Source organism: Martes martes, assembly GCF_963455335.1.
Source record: "Martes martes genome assembly, chromosome: 5".
Lineage (NCBI taxonomy): Eukaryota > Metazoa > Chordata > Mammalia > Carnivora > Mustelidae > Martes > Martes martes.
In genome coordinates, this window is record NC_137892.1 from 107,102,346 (window position 1) to 107,126,940 (window position 24,595).

The following is a 24,595-nucleotide window of genomic DNA, read 5'->3' on the forward strand; positions in this document are numbered from 1 at the left end:
CCCCAAGCCAGCAAACACAGACCCAGCCCTGAACAAACCTCCTAATGACACATTATGGATTCAGCTACGGCCTGTGAACAATAAATCCACTGCCCAGGATACCTCTGAACACAGTGAGTCCTTCAGTGTCTTTCATATCAGGCTGACACAAGTGCCCTCAAAAACCCCACCATAACAAATGTTTTTCAGGCAGTTTTAATTGTACCTGAAGTTGCTGCCTCTTTTTCTGTGCTGTTCTGGCAATACAGATTTACTGACGCAGATGGACACAATCTTAGAGATCCATCTCTCTGATGATACGCGTGAAGAATGGAGCCCAGAGAGGTTAAGTGGTTTATCCAAAGTCACACAGCTTGTTAGTAGCTTTATGGGACTAGAGTTCAAATCTTCCAACTTAATACAGTGTTTCTCCAAATGGACTACGTTATCCTCCTTCAATTAAGATAATTGTTCCTTCATCCTATAAACATGCATTGAGGATCTACTCAATGCCAGTTATTTAGAACAGAGAGAAAACCCTCTTTACCTGAATGCAAGAAGGTGTGAATACAGGGGATCCTTCAAAGAAGCATCAAAAGAATCAGAGCCTCCTCAGATCCATAATATGTGGATTCTCACTGCATCTGTTTGACTTTTGATAAACCAAGTGCAAACTAGGAGGAATGCCCTCTGTGGCCAGAAGCTCCTGGCACAAGGTGCCCAGAGCTACTACACTGATGCCAACCTCTTTTAGCTCACCCTCACAGGAGAAGGACTTGATAATTTCCCTACTGTCTTGAAGAGCCTGCAAAGAGTTCACCAGGGAGAGGTGTGTTAGAAGGACCCAACACACATTTTTTTTTTTTTAAACAAAAAGCACACTTTCATTATGGAGGGGAGGGATGTTTAAACTTTACAATCAAATCAGAGCTGACTTTGTCCTTCCTTGGTAAGGGAGCCGGTTTCAGCCAGAGTAGAGTGGCCATGTGGAGGATAAAATAGGCTTGAGATGGGTTGAGAGAACCAAATGCTGGCTCAACACAATAATGACAGCATTGGCTAATCCAAAAGGATTGAGGCCAAAGCCAAATTAGTAAAGGAAATATGCTTTCTCCAAATGAAATTAGACTGTGCTATGTCTGAAAAAAAATAATAATAATACTCACCTTGGTAAGGTATGCCTACTTCCTAGATGACTCGGGAAAAAAACTGGTTGTAGCTCCCTCTGGCAGGGAATATGACATGGGAGGAATTCCTACAGCACACCCTCTCTCTCTGAAGCCCGTGGTCAGTCACCACCCTCAGCTCACATCCTGGAACTGGAAGGCATGGGCAGAGGAGAGCCTCACTCAGAATCAGTTAATGGCGGATGCAGGGTTAAGAAGAGACCAAGGAGCAAGAGGCAAGATTTTGCTCCAGGACAGGGGGGAAGGCAGTGGATTTAAGGATGGGGCTGGGGCGCCTGGGTGGCTCAGTGGGTTGGAGCCTCTGCCTTCGGCTCGGGTCATGATCTCAGGGTCCTGGGATCGAGCCCCATGTCGGGGGGGGGGGTGTCTCTGCTCTGCAGGGAGCCTACTTCCTCCTCTCTCTCTGCCTGCCTCTCTGCCTGCTTCTGATCTCTGTCAAATAAGTAAATTTAAAAAAAAAAATCTTAAAAAAAAATAATTGTTAAGGATGGGGCTGCACCAGGAAAATGTGGGGGCAGGGTGGGAGGCCAGGCAATGACCAAGACAGAGACACAGACAGGGGGATGGTCAGACCTGCAGATCTGGGGGCTGCTGGGCTGCAGGGTGCGCAGTTAGGCTTGAACCACCGCCTAATCACCTTGTGAGTTCCTCCTGAGGCAGCCCTGGGAAATCATCACCACAGCTGGCTCAGAGGGTTTGCTGCAGGGATCCCTGAGAGCCAGCAACAGCAGACACATTCGCCAATCGCTGGCCTACAGTGGGTGTGAACAATGAAATAAATTACCTCACCACCTCCCTAAGGCACGGACGTGTGCCCTTGAATCAGAAAGAGAGAGGACCCCACCTCTCTCTTGTGAGTCACATTTCCAGTAACAATTTGTGTGTGGGCAGCTAACTGACCTCCTTGGAGCCACTTAATCTTTGAGGGTTTTTTCCCCTTCCTCTGCAGAATGGATGGCAGGAGGGGCAGCTCAATTTGTGTTTCTGTGTGTATGGTCACTGGATTTTTAACATAGACATTTTTTTAAGAGCAGTTTAAGGTTCACAGCAAAACTGAACAGAAAGTACAGAGTTCCCCTAGACCCCTTGACCGCCCTCAAGCACAACCTCCCCCACTAGCAACATCCTTCATCAAAAACAGATCAATTTTTCAAAGAATTCTTTAGACCTAGATTTCTTTGTTTAAACCAAATTGTCTTGGATGTTTAGACAGAGTGGGAGGAAGGAGGGAGAGGGGAGAGAGAGAGGAAAGCAGGGAGGGAGAGGGACAAAGCACCACTCTGGTAGAAGCAAGGGAAGTAGGCTGGCTTGCTATCCACGCAAGGGTGAACCGTCTTCTTCCCATCTTCTCTGAATTGCTAAATTTGACCTCCTCTGGATAGCTGGTTGCTAATGTCCCTTCCGAATATCTATCTGATCTACCTAGTGGGCTCAATTCTTTAACACATACATGCATACACACTCCTTTAGGTCACTCTCGAAATAACCCACCAGCCAAGGAGAACAACTGTTTATCAATTTCGTTTATGTTAAATAGAGCTGAGGTATCACAAGCTGCCCCCAAATTCTGACAAGAGTCTCCTTCTGGACTTTTGCATCTACTATTTTTGGATGGATTGAGTAAAAGAGGGCATCACCATCTCAGACATTCAAAAACCTTGAGTGCAGTCAACAAATCTGTATGCTGGGAACCTGCAGATAATTAAGGGTAGTATGGAAATTGGGAGTGGGGTGTTGGATCCCAGTTTCCCGTGTGTATGGAAAAGGAAGAGAATAGTAGCCTCTATGAGTAGGGCTGGCGTGAGACTCTGTGAAGAGAATGATGTATAGCTCTCAGCACAGGTAGGTCCACAAACATCTGAGGGGGACACCTGACATAACCCTTAATCCAAGCCTGTCATGTGAGAGACAAGGAATATAAAATTTAGAGAGTCATTCACTTCTAAGCTGGAATTAATAGAAAACTGCAAAGCTGAGAACCCAGGTCTCCTAAGTTCCGGTTTCACATTCTGTTCCCCATCAGATGATTACGATAACAGTAATACTAATAATAGTCACAGATAAGGATGGTGATGCTCCGTTTATGAGCCCATCCTAAGTACCAGACCCCTCTACGCTTCCCACAAGCATGACGCCTACGGTGCTCACAGTAAACCTGTGAGGTAAGCAGCCTATGCTGCTCCCATCCAGCAGGTAAGGAGTCAGATGCTCCTAGAGGTGAAGTGTCCTGGTGAAGGCAGCAAAGTCAGGACTAGATCCAAGCCCTTGTTCTGAATGATGGTCCTGTGCTGTGCTTACTTCAAAATGGGATGTCTCTCTTCAAATAATTTTATCCTCGTTAGCTGAAGCCATAATTAGAGCCTTATTTGCCTTTGAATAATTGGCTTCCCCCCTTGCTCTGGTGTCGGGTTCCACTTGGGCAGTCGCTCCAGCCCGGAGGGTATCACACACAGCAAATCCACTTCGGCTGCCTGGGGCTAATGAGGGCTCTCCATGTGGTTGCATTTAAGTGCCTGGTACTGCAGAGCGTATCCACACACAGACACACCCCCTACCTTCGGTGATGACAGTGGAGCTGTAATAACATGCCCTTCCCAGATTGGATCGTACCACTCCAGCTCTTCACTGAGAACAATATGGTCGGCTCTCGGCTGAGTCTGTCACATAAGGATGCAATGAAATCCTGGGTATGATAGTGTGTGTGAGTGTGCACGTGTGTGCGTGTGCACGCGCACATGTTTGTGTGTTATAGGGGAAGCAGAAGGGGGAATCGAGATCCTCGAGAAGCACTGGGAGAGCTGAGCAAGATTCATGTCTAACAGTGAAGAAATAATGAGCACGGAGGCCCAAGATTTGTTTATCAAGGCTATGAGTTCCCGCAAGTTTTTCTAACATTAAATTAAATGAACCCAAATGACCCCAAATAGGAAAATAGTGAAATCAGCTACAGCCCATCTATGCAACAGAGTCCTATGAGGTCCTTAAAGATGACGTGGGAAAATATTCTCAGTGAAAGAATCAGATTACAAACCTGGTGAAGCATTATCCCAATTATGTAAAATATATGATACAAAAGACAGGAAGAGTAAGCAATGGTTGCCTCTAAATTATGAGTTCACAGATACTTTTATATATTTCAAATTGTTCTACAAGAACACAGTGTTTTAATAATACTACTTTCTGTAAATAATAAATGTCATTTTTCCAACCCTGGGCCAGCCTTCCCAGGAATATGTCCGAGGAAGCTTTTGATGTAGTCAAAGACCCCATTAGCATGGGAGGGAGTGTGTCAGGCAAGGATGAACCCTGAGTTCTGAGGCTTGAAAGTCAGGGGTCTTCAGGGAGACAGCGTTCCACCTCTGACACTATAGGGTTGCCCTGGAGGCTGTTCTCCAGAGGGCCTGCACCCCACTCACCTTCCTCCTCCATGAACCTGTCCCCAGCATTCCAAAAGCACTGTTCTCACCGAATTCTGGTAGTAGTCAGATGCAGGGTTATTTTTAAATAACCCTATACACTTCTAATAAACTTACCCAAACCCTATAAATTATTTTAAATCCATAAATCATAAATTTACACCAGAGGTTTCCTGTCCTGGGTCCATATGCAGGTTTTGTTTGGCTTGCATATTGCTTAAAAAATATATCAGCAGGCTTCACATAAAAACACATTTGTGGAACTTCTCTTCAAAGAGGGGAAGATCGAGTAGCATTGAGTCCACATATCGAAGTGGCAACAAACAGTTGGCACTGATTCATGGGTGTCCTCTACACCCATGGCTTGGACTCCCCCTCCAGGTCCTCACCATTCCCTGTAGCCTCCCCACCATGAGCTGAGTTTCCATTGATCATTCTCACGCTGCTTTCTTAGCAGTAGAGAAATATTTCTCTGTATACTTGTCTCTGTCTGAGGTGAGGAAGTGACTGACTGACCCAATGGCACTGTGTCTTAGGAAAAAATAAAAGGCATCACATTTCTCGGGGCGCCTGGGTGGCTCAGTGGGTTAAAGCCTCTGCTTTCGGCTCGGGTCGTGATCCCAGGGTCCTGGGATCAAGCCCTGCATCGGGCTCTCTGCTCAGCAGGGAGCCTGCTTCCTCCTCTCTCTCTCTGCCTGCCTCTCTGCCTGCTTGTGATCTCTGTCGAATAAATGAATAAAATCTTTAAAAAAAAAAAAAGGCATCACATTTCTTTACGAAGTAAAGGAAGTTCTCACATGTTTCATAGGTTAAGAAAAAATCTGTTATAAAAAACATAACAGGGGGCACCTGGGTGGTTCAGTTGGTTAAGCATCTGCCTTCGACTTAGGTCATGATCCCAGAGTCCTGGGGTCAAGCCCCAGGTGGAGCTCCCTGCTCCATGGGGAGCCTGCTTCTCCCTCTCCATTTGCCTCCCCCACTGCTTGTGCTCTCGCTATCGCTGTCACTATCTGTCTCTCTCTCTCAAATAAATAAAATCTTTTAAAAATTTTTTTAAAAATATAACTGAAGATTATATTATTATTAAAGTACATATTGATACGGTTATTTTATTAAAAGGCATAATAACTATTACTCTGCATACTCATTTCTTTTTTTTTTTAAGATTTATTTACCTATTTGAGAGAGAGAGAGAAAGCGCACTCACAAGTGGGGGGAGGGGCAGAAGGCAAGGAAAAGAACCTCTGGGAAAAGAATCCTTGCTGAGCACAGGACTCCATGCAAGGCTCCATCCCAAGACCCATGACATCATGACCTGAGCCAAAATCAAGAGCCAGATGCTCAAATGACTGCGGCACCCAGGTGCACTTACATCTTTATTTCTATCACCTTCATGTGCAGGCTCAAGTTTGAAGACCTCTGGGATAAATCTTTGTTCTCCCAACGCTAAGCTCCCCAGGGGGACAGAAACTCTTCTGTTTAAATGCCACATTGCACAGAAATTCAGAGTACACTTGGGAACCAGACAGACCCCAACTGGAATCCTTACCCTGACATGCTATTGGTCTGTGACCGTTGACAAGTTTCTCAGCCTCTCTAAATTTTAGTTTTCTCACCTGTAAAATGGGGGTATTGATACCTATACTTTACAGGGAGGTCATGATAAGAGATAATGGCTGAAAAGACAGCATGGTGTCTGGCACAAAATAATGGTTAAATAAATAGTGGCCATAAAATTATTTATGACTATCTTTCTTTCATACTCCCCATAGCATAGTGCTAGCTACAATTTTAGAATTTCAATAAATATCACTTGAATTAAAATGAATTTGCAGCTGGTTTTCAACTCAGCTGTATTGCGGTCTTACGGAAACTTCCTTCTATTCTAGGAAAATGTTGTGGGGGAAAAATCAGCAAGATCAAACTTAAACAGGTCCTCATAAATGCCTCAGCATGTCCTAACACCCTGCCTCACTATAATTTAAACAACCCATGACTATAATCCCACACACACAAAAAAACAAAACAATTTGGGAGTCAACATATAAATGTATAAAGATCTACAGAAGCTCTCTCATTGTGTATGTTTCCTCTCATGTAAAGAATCACTCCAGAACTGGGGAAAAAACCCATGGGTCATGGATTGAAAGGCACAGAAACAGCCTGATCTTGCAGTTCTCTAATTTTAATGAGGTACTTTTTTTTTTTTTAATTGCAGGAGAGTTGATTTGGATTGCCATTAAAGAGGTAATTTGGGATTCCCCCCCAATTAAATCATACTTCATAATGTCATTAAAAGCTACTATTCTAAGTATTTGGGGAGGTTCAAGAGGGATTCTTTTCTTTGATTGTATGCCAATTTCTTTTCACTTCAGCCAAAAAAAAAAAAAAAAAGAGCACTTTACCAAATCTCTCCTAGGTTTTTTTCTGCAGCTTATTAAATCACTGTCTTCTCTAATTCTAGATCTGAAAGTTTCTTCCCAGGATTGAATTCTGCGATCAGTCACATTGAAAAGGGAAGAGATGTGAGGGACAGCCTCTTCTCAGATCTCCAAGTGTGGAAGGGACATTTTAGAACTGGATGTGGCTTTGTAACACTGTAGGTGGGAGGGGCAAACCACTATTTGAAGATCTCTGATGTCTCCAAGTGCTCTGATGAAAAAAAAAACTTAGGCACTCAAAACTCAACAGCTCTTTCTTGAAGAAAATAAATTGGCTCTGACACATAAATCCTTTTACCTTTACCAGGGTTCTGAGCCTAGCTCCATGACCCTGAGGGCATCATGCAGTTTCCCTTCATCTGTTAGACCTTCTGTAAAATGGCCTCATTCCTTCCTCCCAACTCAGGCAGAATATTGTAAAGTATTGGGGGCAATATATGGGAGAAAGTGTTTTTAGGCACAAAACGATGTTCAAAAGACTCAGCAATATTATCATTGTGAATCAGAGAATGATTTTTTAAATCATAGGTTTTCATGTTGCTAGAGCTCTGGAAAATCTTGTTCAATGTCATGACTGTATAGTTGTTCTGCAGAGGTTAAGTGGCTTGCCCAAGGCCACACAGCTATGCAGTAAATGAGATAATGGCATTAGTGTGTAGCAAAGCTCCTGGTGTGTAAGAAGCACTCAGAAAACGTCAACTGTTCATATTACTATTGTTGCTATTATTCGGGTCTCTTTACTCTTAGTTCAGTGTTTGGTTTTTTTAATTTTTTTAAAATTTTGTTTATTTTTTTTTCAGGTTTCCAAGATTCATTGTTTATGTCCCACACCCAGTGCTCCATGCCATATATGCCCTCCTTTTTAAAATCAGATACATTTAAAAAAAAAAAAAAACACCTTATGGACACAAGCAATTTTTGGCTAAGACAAATGATCATTCAAAGAAATCATTTCATTTCTTTCCTAACTGAGAAGGTCCAAGCCTGGAGAAGTGCTATGTCTTGCCACATACCACAAGAAGACAACGTAACACAGGAGCCTAATTTGGGGCTTGTCTATGGAAAAAGAGGCCTGATTCTCCTGACCTTTCCACCTTCAACTAGTAAACAGCACAGAGGAACTATATACTGTGGACCAGGGATTGAATACAGGCTCCAGCATCTCCCTGCCCTCAAGTCCCCAGGGAAGAGCAGTGTCCTCAAAATACAAGATAACACTGAGATGGGGAAAATAAACTGTCCCACACGTGAAACTGAGAACAGTGTATGGCTAAATGGCAAATAAGATAAATCTGACTCCTACCTCACACTGTATGTAAAACATAGTTCTGTAGATTGATTACAAACTTGTGTATCAAAAATAAAATTACAAAATTCTTGGTAAAAATTTAAATGAAAATCTTTTAGGCTTTGGGATTAAGAGAGATTTCTTAAACAAGACATAAGATTTGACTATTTCAATTATCAATAAATTGATATTAAAAGTAAGAACTTTTGTTAAGAAATTACATTTTAAGTAAACGAAGATAACTTACAAGTGCATAAATGAGAGAAGATACCCATAATACATAAGGCCAGCAAAAGATGCGTATGAAGAATGCATAAAATATCCTGCAAATCAATAAGAGAAATACAACCAACCCAACAGAAAAATGAACAAAAGACATGGACAGACATATCATAGGCATGAAACACAAGTGACAAAGGAACATAAGAAAGGATTTTCATCATCATCAGTGATCGAGGAAATGCAACCCAAGACAGGGAAGACTTGTCTTACACTTCTGTCTTCAGTAAAACTTAAGAAGTGGGATAATACTCAGTGTTGAAAGAATATAGATCTACAGGATCCCTCATGCACAATGGGAATGTAAACTGGTACAACCATCTTTGGAAGACAGTTTGGCACCATCTCCTGAAGTCAAATATCCAGGTCCTTATGACCAAGCAAATCTTCCAGTAGTTGCATACACAAAACAGATGCTTGGGCATTTGCAACAAGAGGCATGTACAAGAATTAGCAGCAATGCTTACAATAGAGAAACACTGAAATAGCCCAAGTGCTTAAAATTACATGGTTTAGTCACATGATGGAAACTTCCACAGTCATCAAAACAAGGGACTCGAGCAACCTGCAATATGGATATATCTTAGCATCGATATATCTTAGTATCATGGTTCAATACCCTTTTTATAAAGATAAAATGACCAGAGTACTAGGGATACACAGACACAATAAAACTGCATGAAAATAAAAGCAGAAGAATGTTTAGGAAGATACAAGAATGTGGTCACCTTAGCTAGAGAAAGACAGAGCCACATGGTCATGTGGAATTGATTGTTAAATTTCTAGTTTTTGTTTTTGAATATTTAACTTACTGTTAACAATAACTAACTGAACATATAAATAAGGAAAAGCAGGTGCTTATGTGGACCAATGATGAGGTATATTATGAATCAAGTACTGTGATGCTTCTAGTTCTGTACAAAGTCCTTCCTCTCCTTTCCCCCTTTGTAAGCAACTCTGGCCATTTAATTGTATTACTGCCAAAGTCCAAAGACCAGTTCCTGAAAACTGGCATCAGTGAAACTCTAAGCAGAGTAGGCACATAAACAAATCATTGCCCTTATTTGTAAGGAGTCCACTCCATCAGCACAGACAGTCCCATGACAGGCAAGTAAGAGTGCAGATGCCACATATTACGGTGCCAGTCGCACTACACACTGTGGGAGCCATTCCTCGCTGCCCACACTGCTCACCTTCCCCCTCCCCCCCTTAAGCTCCTGGCATTGTGCTTCCAACTCCAGAGGCATCAGCCAGAGGCCATCTTTATCAGAATCCCCTTGGAGGGCTGATACCATGCATTATCATCCACCCTCCTCACCAACATCTTCAGGGTCAGAATCTTTGGCATAGGGTCCAAGAATCTGCAACTTTAGTAAACTCCCCAGGTACACTTAAGGTTTGAGAAATCTCCCTCACAGAGGGTCTATCCCTTGTTTTATCCCCTTTGTGAACTGAGGATAGTAATCTGATATACTGAACTCTCTACTGTCCCACCTTCCCCTATTGGTCAGGTATCCTGGCAGCCATCCCATTTTTATAGCCCCTGGGGGAGAGGTGGGGAAGACTTCCTCAGAAAGGAAGAATATGTGGCAGAGGGGGAGGCTAGTGACCCCTCTGCCCGAGATTGAGGTGTATAGCCACAAATGTGTGTGTGCCAACATTCCCTCTTGAGCAAAGCCCCAAGAGAAAAATTTTGGATAGATTGGGAGAAAATCAAAAGCTAATTCTTATTTCCTTTCCTAATTTGGTCCCTGGGACACTGTGCCAGGTGCAACATTGGAAAGAGAGAGGGGACTATTTTGAATCTGAAAGACTGGTTACATCTGAAGCCACAAGGTACCATTAAATGAAAATTTTAAGTTGCCACAGTACAAAGCAAAGACTCAAAAAGATCAGACTATAAACCAACAAAGAAATAAAAACTAGAAGCTTTTATCATTTTTGCACATTGAGCTTGGTACAGAAATTTGCAAACTTGCAACAGTTGTATCTCCACTACTTCCCAGGCTCCACCTACAGTGGGAAATCAGTAAATGCTGAATGGGATGGGGCTGAAATGCCTACTTACTGCAGACATCAGGTTTGGGTCTTAAAGGGATGAGCCAGAGCTATTGGTTAGTGGCTGGTGTGGAGGAAGGCACTGGGGAGGGAGAGCGCCTCCTAGGCAATATTTGCAAAGAGAAGACTTGTGGAAGGCTGTGTATAAGTTGGAAGAGATAAGAAGCCCACCACAAGACTAGTGCATGTCCTGGGAGGAAGAGGAGTTGTTCCCTTACTGCCTTCCCTCCAGAGCCCAGCCTGATGTGGACACCCTGAGCCCTAGACGACCCGCTAACGCCACTGCTTGCTCTGAAAAGCTACAGCAACATAGCTACTACTGATATCGAGAGTCCCATTTCCCACCCAGGCAAAAGTCCCCAGGCGCAGCTGTAAGAGTTTCCCAGCATTTGAAACAGGGACAAGGAGTGGAAGATGGAAGAAAAAAATTCCCCCGGGAGGTACTTTTTTCTAATATCAAGAAGGAAGCACTTTCAAACAGAAAATAGGCACTATGGTCTCCTTTTTATTCATTCTGAGAAAAAAGCTGATATAAGAGAAGGAAGATGAGTTTTGTTATTCAAATGACTTGGGTTCTGAATCCAGCTCTAATGCTTAATACTTGTGAATGGCAGAGGCAACACTCATCAAATATTCCACGTGCATCCCTTCACTTCCAGATTCCCTTGCAGCTGGGTTGGGAACTTGTGTTGGGTTCTGGCCAAGGGACTTTGGACGGACGTGGTGGGTGTCACTTTCAGGCTGTGGTAGTTAATAAGAGTGGCTATCCATCCTCCCTTCCCCTTCCCTTCTGCATGGAGGCCATGGTACCAGCTGGAATAGCTTCAGAAGGGACAAAATGCGCAGAGCCCTCATCAGACTTTGTAAAAGAGAAAAATAAATCTTCACATTGCTAGACCACTGAGATTTGGGGATGTATGTCTTACCCCAGCATCACAGAGCCTAATACATGAATACCCTAATATACTGTGTAATATTTGATCTCATTGAGATGAAAGTTACTTGACTTTCCAGGCCTTGGTTTCTCCATCTATGACATGGGAATAATAATACCTATGATACTGGGTTGTTGTGGGAATTTAATACATGTTTAATAACACCTAATGCATAGCTGGCATTTAATACATATAAGTCTCTCTCTCTCTCTCTCTCCAAGATGCAATTGATGACATTATTATTCTCTTGGCTATTATTGTTATACACTAGACGCACAGGTGCTTTTAAATAAGTAGCAAGTGCGTCAAGTACTCTGCTGGTTGTTTTACATACATTATCCCATTTTTGTAGCTAAAGGAATCAAGGTTCCGAGAGGTTACTTGTTCAAAGGAACACAGCTAGTAAGTGACCAGGGCAGGATCAGAAACAAGATTTACCTGAATCAAAAGTCCATATTTTCATGGCAACATTCCTATTCACATCCTCAGATGTGGACTCTTGGAGACTCAGAGATGTTACATAATTTCACCATGCCAAGTAATACCAGCACAGTGAGAGGACTTTCCTCTATTTCCAGGCCAGTGCTTCTGTGATGTGCAGATTAACAAAGATAAACCCCCTATGGTATTGGGCACATACATCTATGCCCTTACCCCCCACGGTGAACTGAGGTCCTCGCAGCTCCACATACTGTGGGCAACAGATAAGAGGAAGAAGAAAGAAGGAAATGACATCCTGATAAAAGAAAAGCTGGATGCTTTGTACTCACAGAAGAGCTTCTCAATAAAGTTTCCAAAGAAAAACCCACTAGCTGAAAATAAACACTGGAAGAACTTCTAAATCTCTGTCAGGACCCTGTCTCTGTCTCTCTCTCTCTCTCTCTCTCTGTCTCTATCTCTCTGGGTTCCTTCCTGTGTCTCTCTTTCCTTCTGTCTCTCCTGTCTCTGTCTCTGTTTTTTCTCTCTCTCTGTCTCCATCTCTCCCTCTCCTCCTCATCTGTTTGTTTTGGAAGTTGAGAAAAACGAGCAATGTGGATCCTAAAGCAGTTTACACTGAACCAGATGGTTCATCTGATTAGCATCAGACTAAAAAGACACATTACTTAGAGATTAGGTTCTCATAGGGACAAATCTGTTCCAAAGGCACATAAGGTTTGCTTTTCTCGTAGACTCCCCTCAGAGCTTTCTCAGGGCACGTCTATTCCTTTCTCCCATCACCACCAGTAGGCAAGTCTGAGCTTGAGTTGAAGAAGACAGCAAATTAGTCTCCACAGGTTTCCTAGCTCTCCTCTCCCCGAACCCTGAAGTCATTCACACCAGGTGAGCTCCACCCTGTGTAACCTTGTCTGCTTGAAATTCTTAAACCTCTCACACCTCAGGCTTGAAAGCCATATTTTGCCACTGAGTCCTCTCAACAACCCAATGAGACCCGTTCTGTGGTTATGCCCACTTTACAGATGAGGAAATTGAGAGTTATAAGGATTAAGTAATTTACTCAAAATCACAGGTCTAGTAAGAGTGGAGACTAATTGCTTCCATGAAAGAAAAAAGGGGAAAAGTGTATGTATTTGTATGTTAAAAGAGCCGCACGGAACAAACCATCATAAAGGATGACTGGCAAGTGTTCCAAACTATTTAACGATGTTGAGGCCTACAGCAAGATAAACAATAAGACGAGAAAGCACAAACATCTCACTCTGAACTATACTTCTTGTAGGCATACATAGCATGGGCCCTTTGCAAAACTATGGGGAAATGAAATTAAGACTGGACAAAACCATTCAAAACCAGAGTAAGAAACACATAGAGGCCAAGACCCTTTTATTGATTAAGTCCTGTGTTTCTCAGAGGTTGAAGATATACATGTAGCTTCCAGGAAAGCAAGGAAGCTTGACTTAGGGCTACATGTAACTGCCAAACATGAAGGGACTCTCTTACTGAAAAGAACTGGAAGGTCAGAACAGAAGCTAGGAAAATGAAGGGAGCAGAAGAAATAGTAGCTATAACACCAGTAATAACAGCTACTACTTAGTATAGTACATTATGTTATGATAAATACTTTAAATGCAGCATTCACCAATTAGCCCACACAACAGCCTTCTAAGATAGACATTATTATTTTTCCATTTTATAGATGAGCTTACTGAGGTTCAGAGACGTTAAGTAAAGTGCCCACGGTCACACAGCTGATAAGAAGATGAACGAGGGAGGAATTCAACCCAGGCCTAGTGAGATAAAAGAACGGTGCCGTTAACCAGTAAACCTTCTCTCTCCCTCTTCGCCATAGGATCCTCCTGAAGATAGGCCAATAGGATAGTCTGCCAACATTTCAGAAAGTACTTAAAAGCCTTCTGGCCCCTCTGCTTGATGTCAATACAAATGTTTAAGGCTGTGAGTACCAGCTAATGTCACTGACAATACTCCAGGCGGTTTGCACATCTGGCAGTTAAATGAGTGCAGGCTCAAAGCAAATCCCATCCCGGAGGCACAGGACACTTCACAGGGAGAACAACAGGAGGGATTTCATTACAGCTCAAACTGGGCCAAGGAATCAAACTCACCTGATTTAAGGGTATAAAGGAGACACTCACCCGGGAGCCAGTGACCCCCAGTAAACACACGAATTCAGACTGTATTCATTGGAACCTGAACACTTAAGAAGGGGGATGAGCTGACGTTTCCCTTTGGGGTTATTTTGGGAAGAGGGTTCACTTAGCAAATCAATCACAGGAGAGGAGTTACCTCCTCTCTATACATACTGCTTTCACATGTGAACCAAGGATGGACAGACTAATTATATATAGCCTCCCCTTTAAAGGGGTCCTCAAAGAGCTCTCTGTTCATTTATTTCTAGTCTCTGTAAATGTTTAAAGGTAAGAATTTTGCATTTTATTCCTAACTGTGTACAACGCTGGGGCTGGCCTTCTGTCTGTTAATATTAATCAGAGGGTTTTTACTGAATCTGAAACTCAGAGACACAGCAGGACTGGTGAGCAGCAGCTGTCCAGCCTGCTCTGTGATTATGCTCACTCTCACGGGCCACCACCAGCCCAGGAGATGTGACTCCAGTAAAGGAGTTACTCCGACTTCCAGCAGCCTGGAATTGACACCACATGCCCCTTCCAGGATGGTGTGAGCACTCCATCTGGCCTTGATGCTCAGCCTGGCGCCTGACAATGACCGCAGCTCAGAACAACGAAGGCGAGCCAAGTAGCCCCACCCTCTGCTGCCTGTGCAGTGCAGCACCATATGTAGCTAAAGTCACCCTTGCCACATCCCTGGGGTGGGACTCGATTCATCTCCACAGTGACACCACCTGAAATCCGGGAAGAAACTGCTGGGGCAGGAAGGGACAGGCATACTTCAGAGCTTTCAGAGTGAGGGCAATTCATTCTGATAGGAAAGTCAGAACATGAAAACCACAGAACGCTCACTTTTGAAAACCCAGTATATAAGAAATGCAAAAAGACTTACCAGGATTAGTTTCTGATCACCTTGCAACAAACCACCTTGCACAAAAAACCATATATTTATTGCATTAATCTATTGTTACGCATCTGTGTGAATGGTCAGGAAACCACACACATGAGTATAAAATCACCAGAAAACTTTCCTTCTTGTGCCCTTCTCCTACCCTTAACTCCAGGGATAGGGATCCAGACAGCAATTCTGGATGCACCATGTTAACCAGACATTGGGGGAAAAAGATTATCTGCAGTGAAGTGGTTCTGGAATATTTCTGTGACTTCCAAGCAATTTACATAAATATTCAAGCCTAACTCTCTGAATAAATTCCAGTTGGGCGATGACGGATCCTCCTGCTTTCTAAGACCTCTTATTTCTTGCACAGTTTGCTTCTCATTTTATCACTGATACCAGTATGGACCCAGAGGAATTAAAAATTGGGAAGTGTTGGCCTTAGTACAGAGAAAACAGTGTTGACCCCCAAAAGTCATTTTTTTTTTCACCCTCACAGATAGGAGTGATGTTGGAAATGTCAAGTGTCGCTTGGGATGAGATAAAAGGTTGAATATTGACTTTTAACCCTGCCTGGCCATATCCAGAGGTGTGGCCATCGAGCTCACCAACCTCAAAAACAGGGAACCCCAAGGTTCTTAGCGGTGGGGCCCTGGTCAGGGGACGGGTGGTTATCAGAGATCAGTGTGGGGTGAGCAGAAGCTCTGACCATCACTCCTGCCCAAAGCCACTGTCATTCCCCCCTCTCCAGGAAATACCATTATGTGAAGAGAGATAAGGTATAGAACAGTGGGATATTTGCTACTGTTTGAGTAATAAGAATACTAATAAAAGACCAGGAGAGAAAATAGAGTCTGTATGTATCCGATTGCTGATAGTCTCCCCGGAAGCAAACACAAGAAATTGGAAGCACAAGTTGCCTCCAGAGAAGGGATCCTCTGACTGCGCAGGGAGTTTGGAACGACTCTTTTCACATGGAGCCTTCTCATACCTTTGCACTTGGATCCATGGAGGTGCATTACCTATTCAAAAGCAATTCACATTTTTTCAAAACGAAAACAAAACAAACCCCTCTAATTCCTACTCAATCAGAATCTCTGAGAAGGTTCATGGGAATCTGCCCAATCTTTCTAGTTTGTTCTTTCACTTTGGAAACTTTGAGAACTTCTCTGTGACACACTCCTTCTATCAAAAGAAACTTCACCTGCTTCCACTCAAGTTGAACACAGGCATGTGCATATAAACCATGTAGGGGAAAAACCTCCCGGCAGAATGACCTAAAGTATAGGACTCCAAATTTACCACCTCATTAAACTCTCTCGGGAGGAGCAAACAATGCAACCAAAGCTTCTTAAAATCAATTTAGATTCTCATAGCTAAAGTTGCCAGCCATTTTCTACTTTGTGCATTTACTCCAACCAAGGCAGTTGTACAGAAGAAACATTTGAGCCATGGGTGGGTTGCTCTGGCCCACTCAGCTCATGAATAGCATCGTGCAATTTCTGGCAACACCCATCCCGCCAGCATGCTTGGCACTCACCTTGCTTCTTAAAGAGGTTGCTCTGGACAATCTCATTCATGGATTGGACTTTCTGCTTCTGGAGTTTCACAGGGGGGATACACGTGTAGAATTCATATAGGAGTTGGCTGAGGGAAAGAAAAACAGGAGTGCAGAGGGCCAGTTAGATCAGTGTTTCCCACATCCTGGCACTTATAGTCCATGCCCAGCCTGCCAGTCCTGTGGAGGCAGCAATGCCATACATCTTGTCCCTTGCCTCCCCCTCCAATTCCTGGCAAAGCATTAGATGCATAGTAAGCCTATGTGTGGTTATTCTTAGTGCTGACTCCTAATGGCATCCAAAGAGATGTGGAAACCTGAAAACAAAACCAATAACCCTGAGCGCTTACGTGTGTCAGACACATGCTCGGCTCTTTACATCTGTTATGTCATTTAAACCTCACAACTGTATGATGTAGATACAATACATATCCCAGTTTATGAGTGGAAAAACTAAAGTTCAGACAGGGTAACTAGCTTTCCCAAGGTTGCACAGCTAGGGGGCTCAAAAAACAAAGATTTAAAACCAAGTTCTGACTTTGTTACCATACCACTCTATTTACTAACATTTTAGAGTTAATAATGCTTTATAAGTCTTGGGCGCCTGGGTGGCTCAGTTGGTTAAGCAACTGCCTTCGGCTCAGGTCATGATCCTGGAGTCCTGGGACAGAGTCCCCTATTGGGCTCCGAGCTCCATGGGGAGCGTGCTTCTCCCTCTGACCTTCTCCCATCTCATGCTCTCTCTCACTCTCTCTCTCTCTCAAAAAAATAAATAAAAATATTTTTCAAAAATAATGGGCTTTATAAGTCTTAAGATCAAAAGTGTTCTTAATTTAAAAAAAAAAAAAAACTATGAAAAACTGTGGGTTAGAAGCAGTTAGGGACATGAAAAAGGAGATAGTTCTTCCACGATAGAGTGAACATAAAAACACCACTGAAACAGAATTATAGCCCCTGTCAAGCTTTCCAAAATCAGCTCATTGTGTTCACTCATTCCTTCAAGTACTTGTTAAGCATCTATTTGATGTGTGACAGGCAACGTGCACAACAGTGGGGATACAATAGGAGCAGACGTGGCCCCAGTCGGCAGGGAACTTACATTCTCATGGAGGTCGGCACACAACACAGAGGCAAAAAAATCAATACGAGAGGAAACGTGCAATGAAGACAAGAAATGGGGAGTTGTATCGGAGAGTAATGGTATAGGGGCTGGTGGAGGAATTGAACTGATTTACAATATTCAGAGGTAGCTCCTCTGAGAAGATAACATTTAGTTTGAGACTAGCAGGATGAGAAGAAGCCAGCAGAAACCTTGGTATGAAGACAAAAAGGCCATGAGTGAAAACACTGATGAGATCCAAATCACGTCTGGAGTGCAATGAATAGAATCACAGTAATGTTCATGCCTTGGTTTTGACGATAATGCCACAGCTAGGTAAAACTTGACCTTATTAAGGGAATTTGGGTGAAGGGCATATGTATACTATCTGTGCAACTCTATTCTAGATCTAAAAGTATCTCAAAAGAAAAAGTTTTTAAAATCTTCTATATGTTATCTTGGAATTTAAGCGAATTTAGGAAAAAGAAGGAAAGGCTGTATTTGGTTTAGAGGTCTCTATTCTAACAGCGTAATCACTTTAAACTAACATGTTCATCTCATGAGAGAAATTTCTTATTCCTGTAAGTGACTGTATGCTCTCTACAGTGCATACAGGACAAGACTGGGGCCCCAAAATAAACTTCAAGCCCCAATAAGATAATGACATTTACACGAATTACCAGTTCTTTAACCTACGTGTTTGCATTCTGTATCATTTGTGTCATCAAAGAAGGATGCTTATTTTATGTTGGTTTTTTACCAAAGTCTGGCAAAATAAAACTGGAATGTAAAAATCCAACACTGAAAGCCCTATACCAAGTCCCTAACCATGTGCCCTCCCCACCACAGGTCTGAGTGCCTGTGCAGAATCCCCCTCCCCGGAATTCTCCTCCTCCTCTCCCTCTGAACCCCTGGCCTGACATCAGAGCCCAGGAAAGTAAATGGTGAGCTCTCACCTGAGTAACTTCGCATCGAAAACAGTTTCCACATCATGGAGGACAGATGGGATGTATTTCAAAGCCGCCACCTAGGTAGAAAGTGAAATCAACATGAGGGATGCCCTTATCCAATAACTCAACATGGTGAGAGGGATCAAGGAGAATGACCCTGAACCCTGGGCACTCCTGCAAAGGTTCAAGGCTCTGTATGCACATGGAAACATTAGCATGTACTTCTGTGATGACAAAAGTGAGCCACAACTTCTATCTTCAAGGAGGCAGTAATGTGTATGATGATCAGAGACTTTGAAGTTAGACCCTTGCTGTCAAATCTTGGTCCTACTCCTAGTAACCCTGTGGTTTTGGACAAAACACTTAACCTCTCAGATGTGTCAATGTCCTTCTCTGTAAAATAGGAACACTAGCACCTATTTTGATTGGAAGAATTAAAAATCACATACATGAGTCATCTGACAGAGAGCCAGGCATGTTTTGGGTGCTGCCAAATGGTAACTGGAAGGTGGATGGCGTGTTTAAATTATTTTACGGGTGGCAAGGACAGCTTGGATGGAGTTATTCATATTTTCTCTCTCTGGCCATTTTGTGGACAATGGTGGGCATGTATTAGACCACTAGCCAGGTTAGTATACTAGCTGCGTGTTGTGGTGCCCTGTTTCCTTCCTCTGCATAAGTTAACTGATGCATCCAGAAGTATGAGACCCACCCAATCCCTTGCATCACAGCATCCTTACGAAGCAGCAGAGTAGACTGCAGTTTCTACAGAAAAGGTTATAAGTCACATGGCTGGAAAATAATACTTAGGCATCTAGTGGAAGGATGCATTTTTACAATTTCTTTTTATTTTTCTTTATATCCTAAGTGTTCCACAGTCAACATGTACCAATCACCCTTTAGTAATCAAAACAAAAAAAATTGAAAATTCTTTTCTTAAAGAAAATCTTACTCTTAATCATATACAACTGAGCTTCTTAATTAATATATATAATAATTATCACTGTTCTCTGAGAAATTTTAGTGGAGCAGACACTGAACACTTAAGAGATTATCCTGTTAAACCTTATGTCAGCCCTACAAGGGAAATACTATTTTCATAGATAAGGAACCTCTGGTGCATCGGGATTAAATAACCAGCCCAAGATCACACAGTTAGCAAGTAGAAGAACTAAGATTCAAATTCAGGCAGCCACTCCATGTAAACCTTAAGTTACATGCCCACCTCACTAAAATAGCAACTGTCTCTCTCTATGTTTCATCCTTTTCTTTTTCCTTGTTTATAGTTTTTTGAAGTCAATAATATATGTGCAATGTAAAAAACATCACACAGGATAAAGTGTTAAGGTGAAGATTGTCACTGAAGTCCCACATCTCCATCTCCATCTCAGCCCCAATCCTTATACTCCAGATGGGCCACTATCAGTGAGTTTCTTTTCAGACTGCTGTCTATGCAGGAATGCTTATATGCAAATGTAAATGCACGTGTGTGTGTGTGTGTGTGTGTGTGTGTGTAATTTAGATAGTTCTGCACCCTACTTCTTGCAGTAAATCATACAGCACTGATACATCTGCATGTCATTTCACAGAGTACACTCTCTTTATATCCAACCACTACAGCAATGCCCTTATGTGTACACAGTACCTTCTTTAACCCCTCCTCTACTGATGGACAGACTTCATACTATTTTCAGTTTTTCTTTATTATAAAACTGTGGTAAGAAAAGAGTTAATATATACATTCTAGTACCTGTAAGAATCCCTGTAGGATGGACTATTCAAAGACGAATTAGTGGGGCGCCTGGGTGGCTCAGTGGGTTAAGCCGCTGCCTTCGGCTCAGGTCATGATCTCAGGGTCCTGGGATCAAGTCCCGCATCGGGCTCTCTGCTCAGCGGGGAGCCTGCTTCCCTCTCCCCCTCTCTCTGCCTGCCTCTCTGCCTACTTGTGATCTCTCTGTCAAATAAATAAATAAAATCTTTAAAAAAAAAAAAACGAATTAGTGCATCAAAATGTATATAAACATATATGTGTGTGTATGTGTATATATATATGTGTGTGTGTGTATATATATGTGTGTGTGTGTATATATATATATATATATATTTTTTTTTTTTAGGAAATTCTGTCATATTACCTTAGGAAGAAACAGCAACCAATTTCCTTTTACTCCTTTCCCTATAACCCTGCCAACACGGGAACACAAATCTTTTTAGTTTGTCAATGTGATATCTAATTTGCAACCGCAATTTACAAATCTTTGGTTTCTGGTGCATTGGGCACTTTTTCTATATTTATTAAATATCTGTATTTACTAAATTGCTTGTTCATATCTTCTCATTTTGGGGGGGCTGATTTATCTTCTTATTTGTATGTAGAATTCTCTATGTATCATTAAAATTAACCTTTTTGCAGTAACATGATTTAGAAGAATTTCCTCTTGCTTGTTCTGTTTGTTACTTGTCCTTCAGCTTTGTTTATCATATCTTTTCATTGCACAGAAGAACTTTAATCTGTATGTTGTCAGATTTGTCAGACATTTTCTTTATAGTTATTGGATTTTTTTGTCTAGGAATTTATTTTTTGCTCTTTCAAATCAAGATGACAAGAGATAACAAGATTCCAAAGCTAATGCTCTGTTGTTCCATAGGATGATGTTAGGTAGGTATTCTGTGAGGGGAAAAGGGCTTTGCAATAAAATAATTTGGTGAAACTCTGGTTTAAACAAAAACAAACCAGTGAGCTTTTTTGTTGTTGTTGTTAATTGCACAACTTTTTAGAATTTTAATATGCTAAGACACACTATAGCATTCCTCTAGGCAGTTACAGTATCCAGTGCATTTCAACCTAGTTGGTCAGGGCCATTTTTACCAGGAAACACCAAACAGATGTAGCAAAAACAGATGCCTGAAAGGCTGGGCAAGCAAAAGAATAGAATGAATGAGATGAGTTTGGGCCCGTGGGAAGTAAGCAGATACGTGGAACCCACACTCTCTCTAAAAAAAAAAAAAAAATGAGTCATTCTTGTTTACCTGTTCTAACACTGTGCTAGCCAAATCTAATACATCAGTAAGCTGCACTTCTCCCATGGGAATACCTATTTACAATGTCTAAATTCTAAAAAGATCCCCTATGCCGAGGCATATGCCCTAAAAAGAACTGGTCCAAGCACTCTCAGCAAACTGTTCCTTCATCCACTCAGACCAAAGAACATAGAGCTCTGGGCCCATGGGGACTTGGCGAGAACCGCAGTGTTCCACCCAGCACCTGCATGCGCCAAGGCCCACTGCTTCACACTCTGAGCCTCAGCATCTTCATGTGGGGGAAAGGGGGATGATGTGAAACAAAGTATGTCATGTACCTATTGTTATGTCCAGCACATAGTAGGCCCCAAAGGCATGAGTGCTGAATTTCATCTCTCAAACTCCTGCCCTCTCTCCCCAGCACCTGGACAAAGTACAGTATGTACTCATCAGAGGTAAGACCAAAGTGAGGACAAAAACAGAAGTCGAGCCCTCAGCAAGTGGGGAAAGCCAGCACTGCATTGTCCCCAGCAAGTTATTGGCTTTCACGGGCTGCCTGCCATTTCAGGGCTTGGAGGCGACGCTCCAGAACGGCACATTGACAGGCACACTTACACGCTTCAGCTGATAGTGAGGAGGACTTGGATGGGGCTGGGACAAGGGCTGTTTCAGAAGGAGCCAATCTTCCCAGCTTCTCAGCTCTTGGCTGGCAATAAAGTAAAACAAACGAAGTAGCTGTTACCCTGAGACTCTGAGGGTGTTATCAGCTCAACTGGAGAGTATTAAACCTCCATCTGGTCCAGGCGGCCTCCCAGAGAATTGGCAGGTCTGTGGTTTTCTTTTCCAACAAGGGCGACCAGCCTCTGACCCAGGAAGTCTGCAGCACTTGCCCCAGGGCTCCTGTCCATAGTTCTCCCCTTCACTCGGCTCTCACACATGTGAATGGACTAATAGCGGGTAGGTTTAGCAGGTGCAAGCAGCAAGCTCCCCCAGAAGGTGGAGCAACTCAGCCATAAGACCCCCTGGGGACCTCCATTTGTTACATGTTTCTAAGGCCTGGAAACTAGAAACAGCTTGGCTTTCTCGACCTATTGGCCTCTTGGGAACTATGTTGCTTTACTGTTGATGTAATTTTTACTCTCATTAATTCTGCTATTATATATAAAATGATATTGTTATGTTATCACTTTCATTCCGTAGTATATATTCCTATATTATATAATATTTAAGAAAAACATACACAGATAAGTTTATATGTGTGTATGTATGTATATAAAGGTATCTAATAGGATTGTTAATTATAGGGTCTTCAAATAACAACCATTATTGGAAACTTTAAATGTGTCAAATACATTACATGCATGACCTCACTGCACTTTACAATTGCTCTATGAATAGATACCGTCATTCCATTTTATCAGCAAGGAAACTACGGCACAGAGAGGTGAAGCAATTTACCACACAGCTAACAGGCAGCACAGTAAAAATTTGTACCTGATTCTGTCCCACTGTGCCCTAGCCAGTGTGTTTTGCTACTGCCCACCCTGCTTTAAGGAAGAGCTTCCATCTTGACAAGTGAGGAGGATTTGGTAGGGGAGAGAAGGCTGATTTGGGGAAGGCAGTAGAAAAAGAATTTTCCTCTCTATGGGAATAATTTTTGAAAAGAAGATACAGTTTTTCTGATATCTCCTCAGTTAAGGATCTTCCTCACCACATATATCAGGGTTTGTAAGAATGAACACTGGGAAAACATTAGTGATTAGCTTATCATGCGACACTGAGTGGATTTCCTAAATTAATTACCAACTCTGGACCTCTCTCAAAGGCTAATTTCAGGGGCACCTGGGTAGCTCAGTTGGTTGGGCATCTGCCTCCGGCTCAGGTTGTGGTCTCTGAGTCCTGGGATCCAGCCCCACATCAGGCTCTCCCTTCAGGGATGAGTCTGCTTCCTCCCTCTCTGTAATCTCTCTTATTCTCACTCTCAAATAAGTAAATAAAAATCTTAAAAAAAAAAAAAAAGAGGCTAATTTCAGCCTCAAGAAGAGAACCAGATCCAAAACAAGCAACACTGATGTCACTGACCCAGAGATAAGTCATGGGAGGACTCCTGAGATGATTGTTATCCAGATGGACTTCCCCAGAACAGATAAACCTGGACTGCCAGAAAGCAGGAACTATTTTAAAATAACAAAAATCAAACTGAACACTCCCTCAAACTCAAAGAGGATTTGTCTTTTGAGTATTTCCAGGCTCCCTTCTCCAAATAGAGTAAGGGTGAATCGCACCGATGTCAGTAGACAGAATTTTCACCAAAAAGAGCACGTCTTGCGGTGATATAAGGTTTTACAAGAGCTCTAGACATCTTCCTCATACAAGAGCACAGACAGTATTTCCATCCCACCAATTTTCAGTCTTTTTATTTTCACCAAGCACTGGATGGTCAAGGTCCAAGGAAACTGGACAATGTCACAGAAATGCACCACAGCATGACCAGGAGAGGACAGATTCCTTAGAAATATGGTGCTGTCCCTAAGGACAGTACATGCAGCTCTATCAGGGCAGTCAAGCTCCTCCCCAATCTTTCAGGAAAAGAGAAGGAAAGATAGACCAACCTGTTCCAGAATACATACGTCTCCTGCTTTGTGTAACTCAGCATTATGCTGGCCCCCATGGCTTGGTGGGGGCAGGGGAGTTCAGTGTTTAGGAATGGCGGGCTGGAGAGGCAGACTGTCTGAGTAGCTCCCTGCGGATCACTTTTATCTATGTGGCCTTGGGCCGGTTAACTCTCTGTGTTCTTCTTTTCTCACCAAGAAAATGAAGGAAACAAAGTTACCTAATTTAAGGTCAATGGGAAGATTAAATATTAGTTATCAGATGACTACAACAGCCTCGCTGAAACAAAATTTC

General features: G+C 42.6%; 1 protein-coding gene across 1 annotated transcript in view; it reads right to left on the reverse strand.

Moving 5' to 3' along the window:
- Window positions 1-24,595, reverse strand: part of DOCK2 (dedicator of cytokinesis 2) — a 403,190-nt gene that overhangs the window by 273,370 nt on the left and 105,225 nt on the right. The window contains exons 24-25 of the mRNA XM_080804304.1: window positions 18,674-18,744; window positions 16,601-16,707 (exon numbers count right to left, since the gene is read on the reverse strand). Coding sequence (XP_080660430.1) covers window positions 16,601-16,707; window positions 18,674-18,744 — 178 coding nt within the window. The remainder of the gene's footprint in view (window positions 1-16,600; window positions 16,708-18,673; window positions 18,745-24,595) is intronic.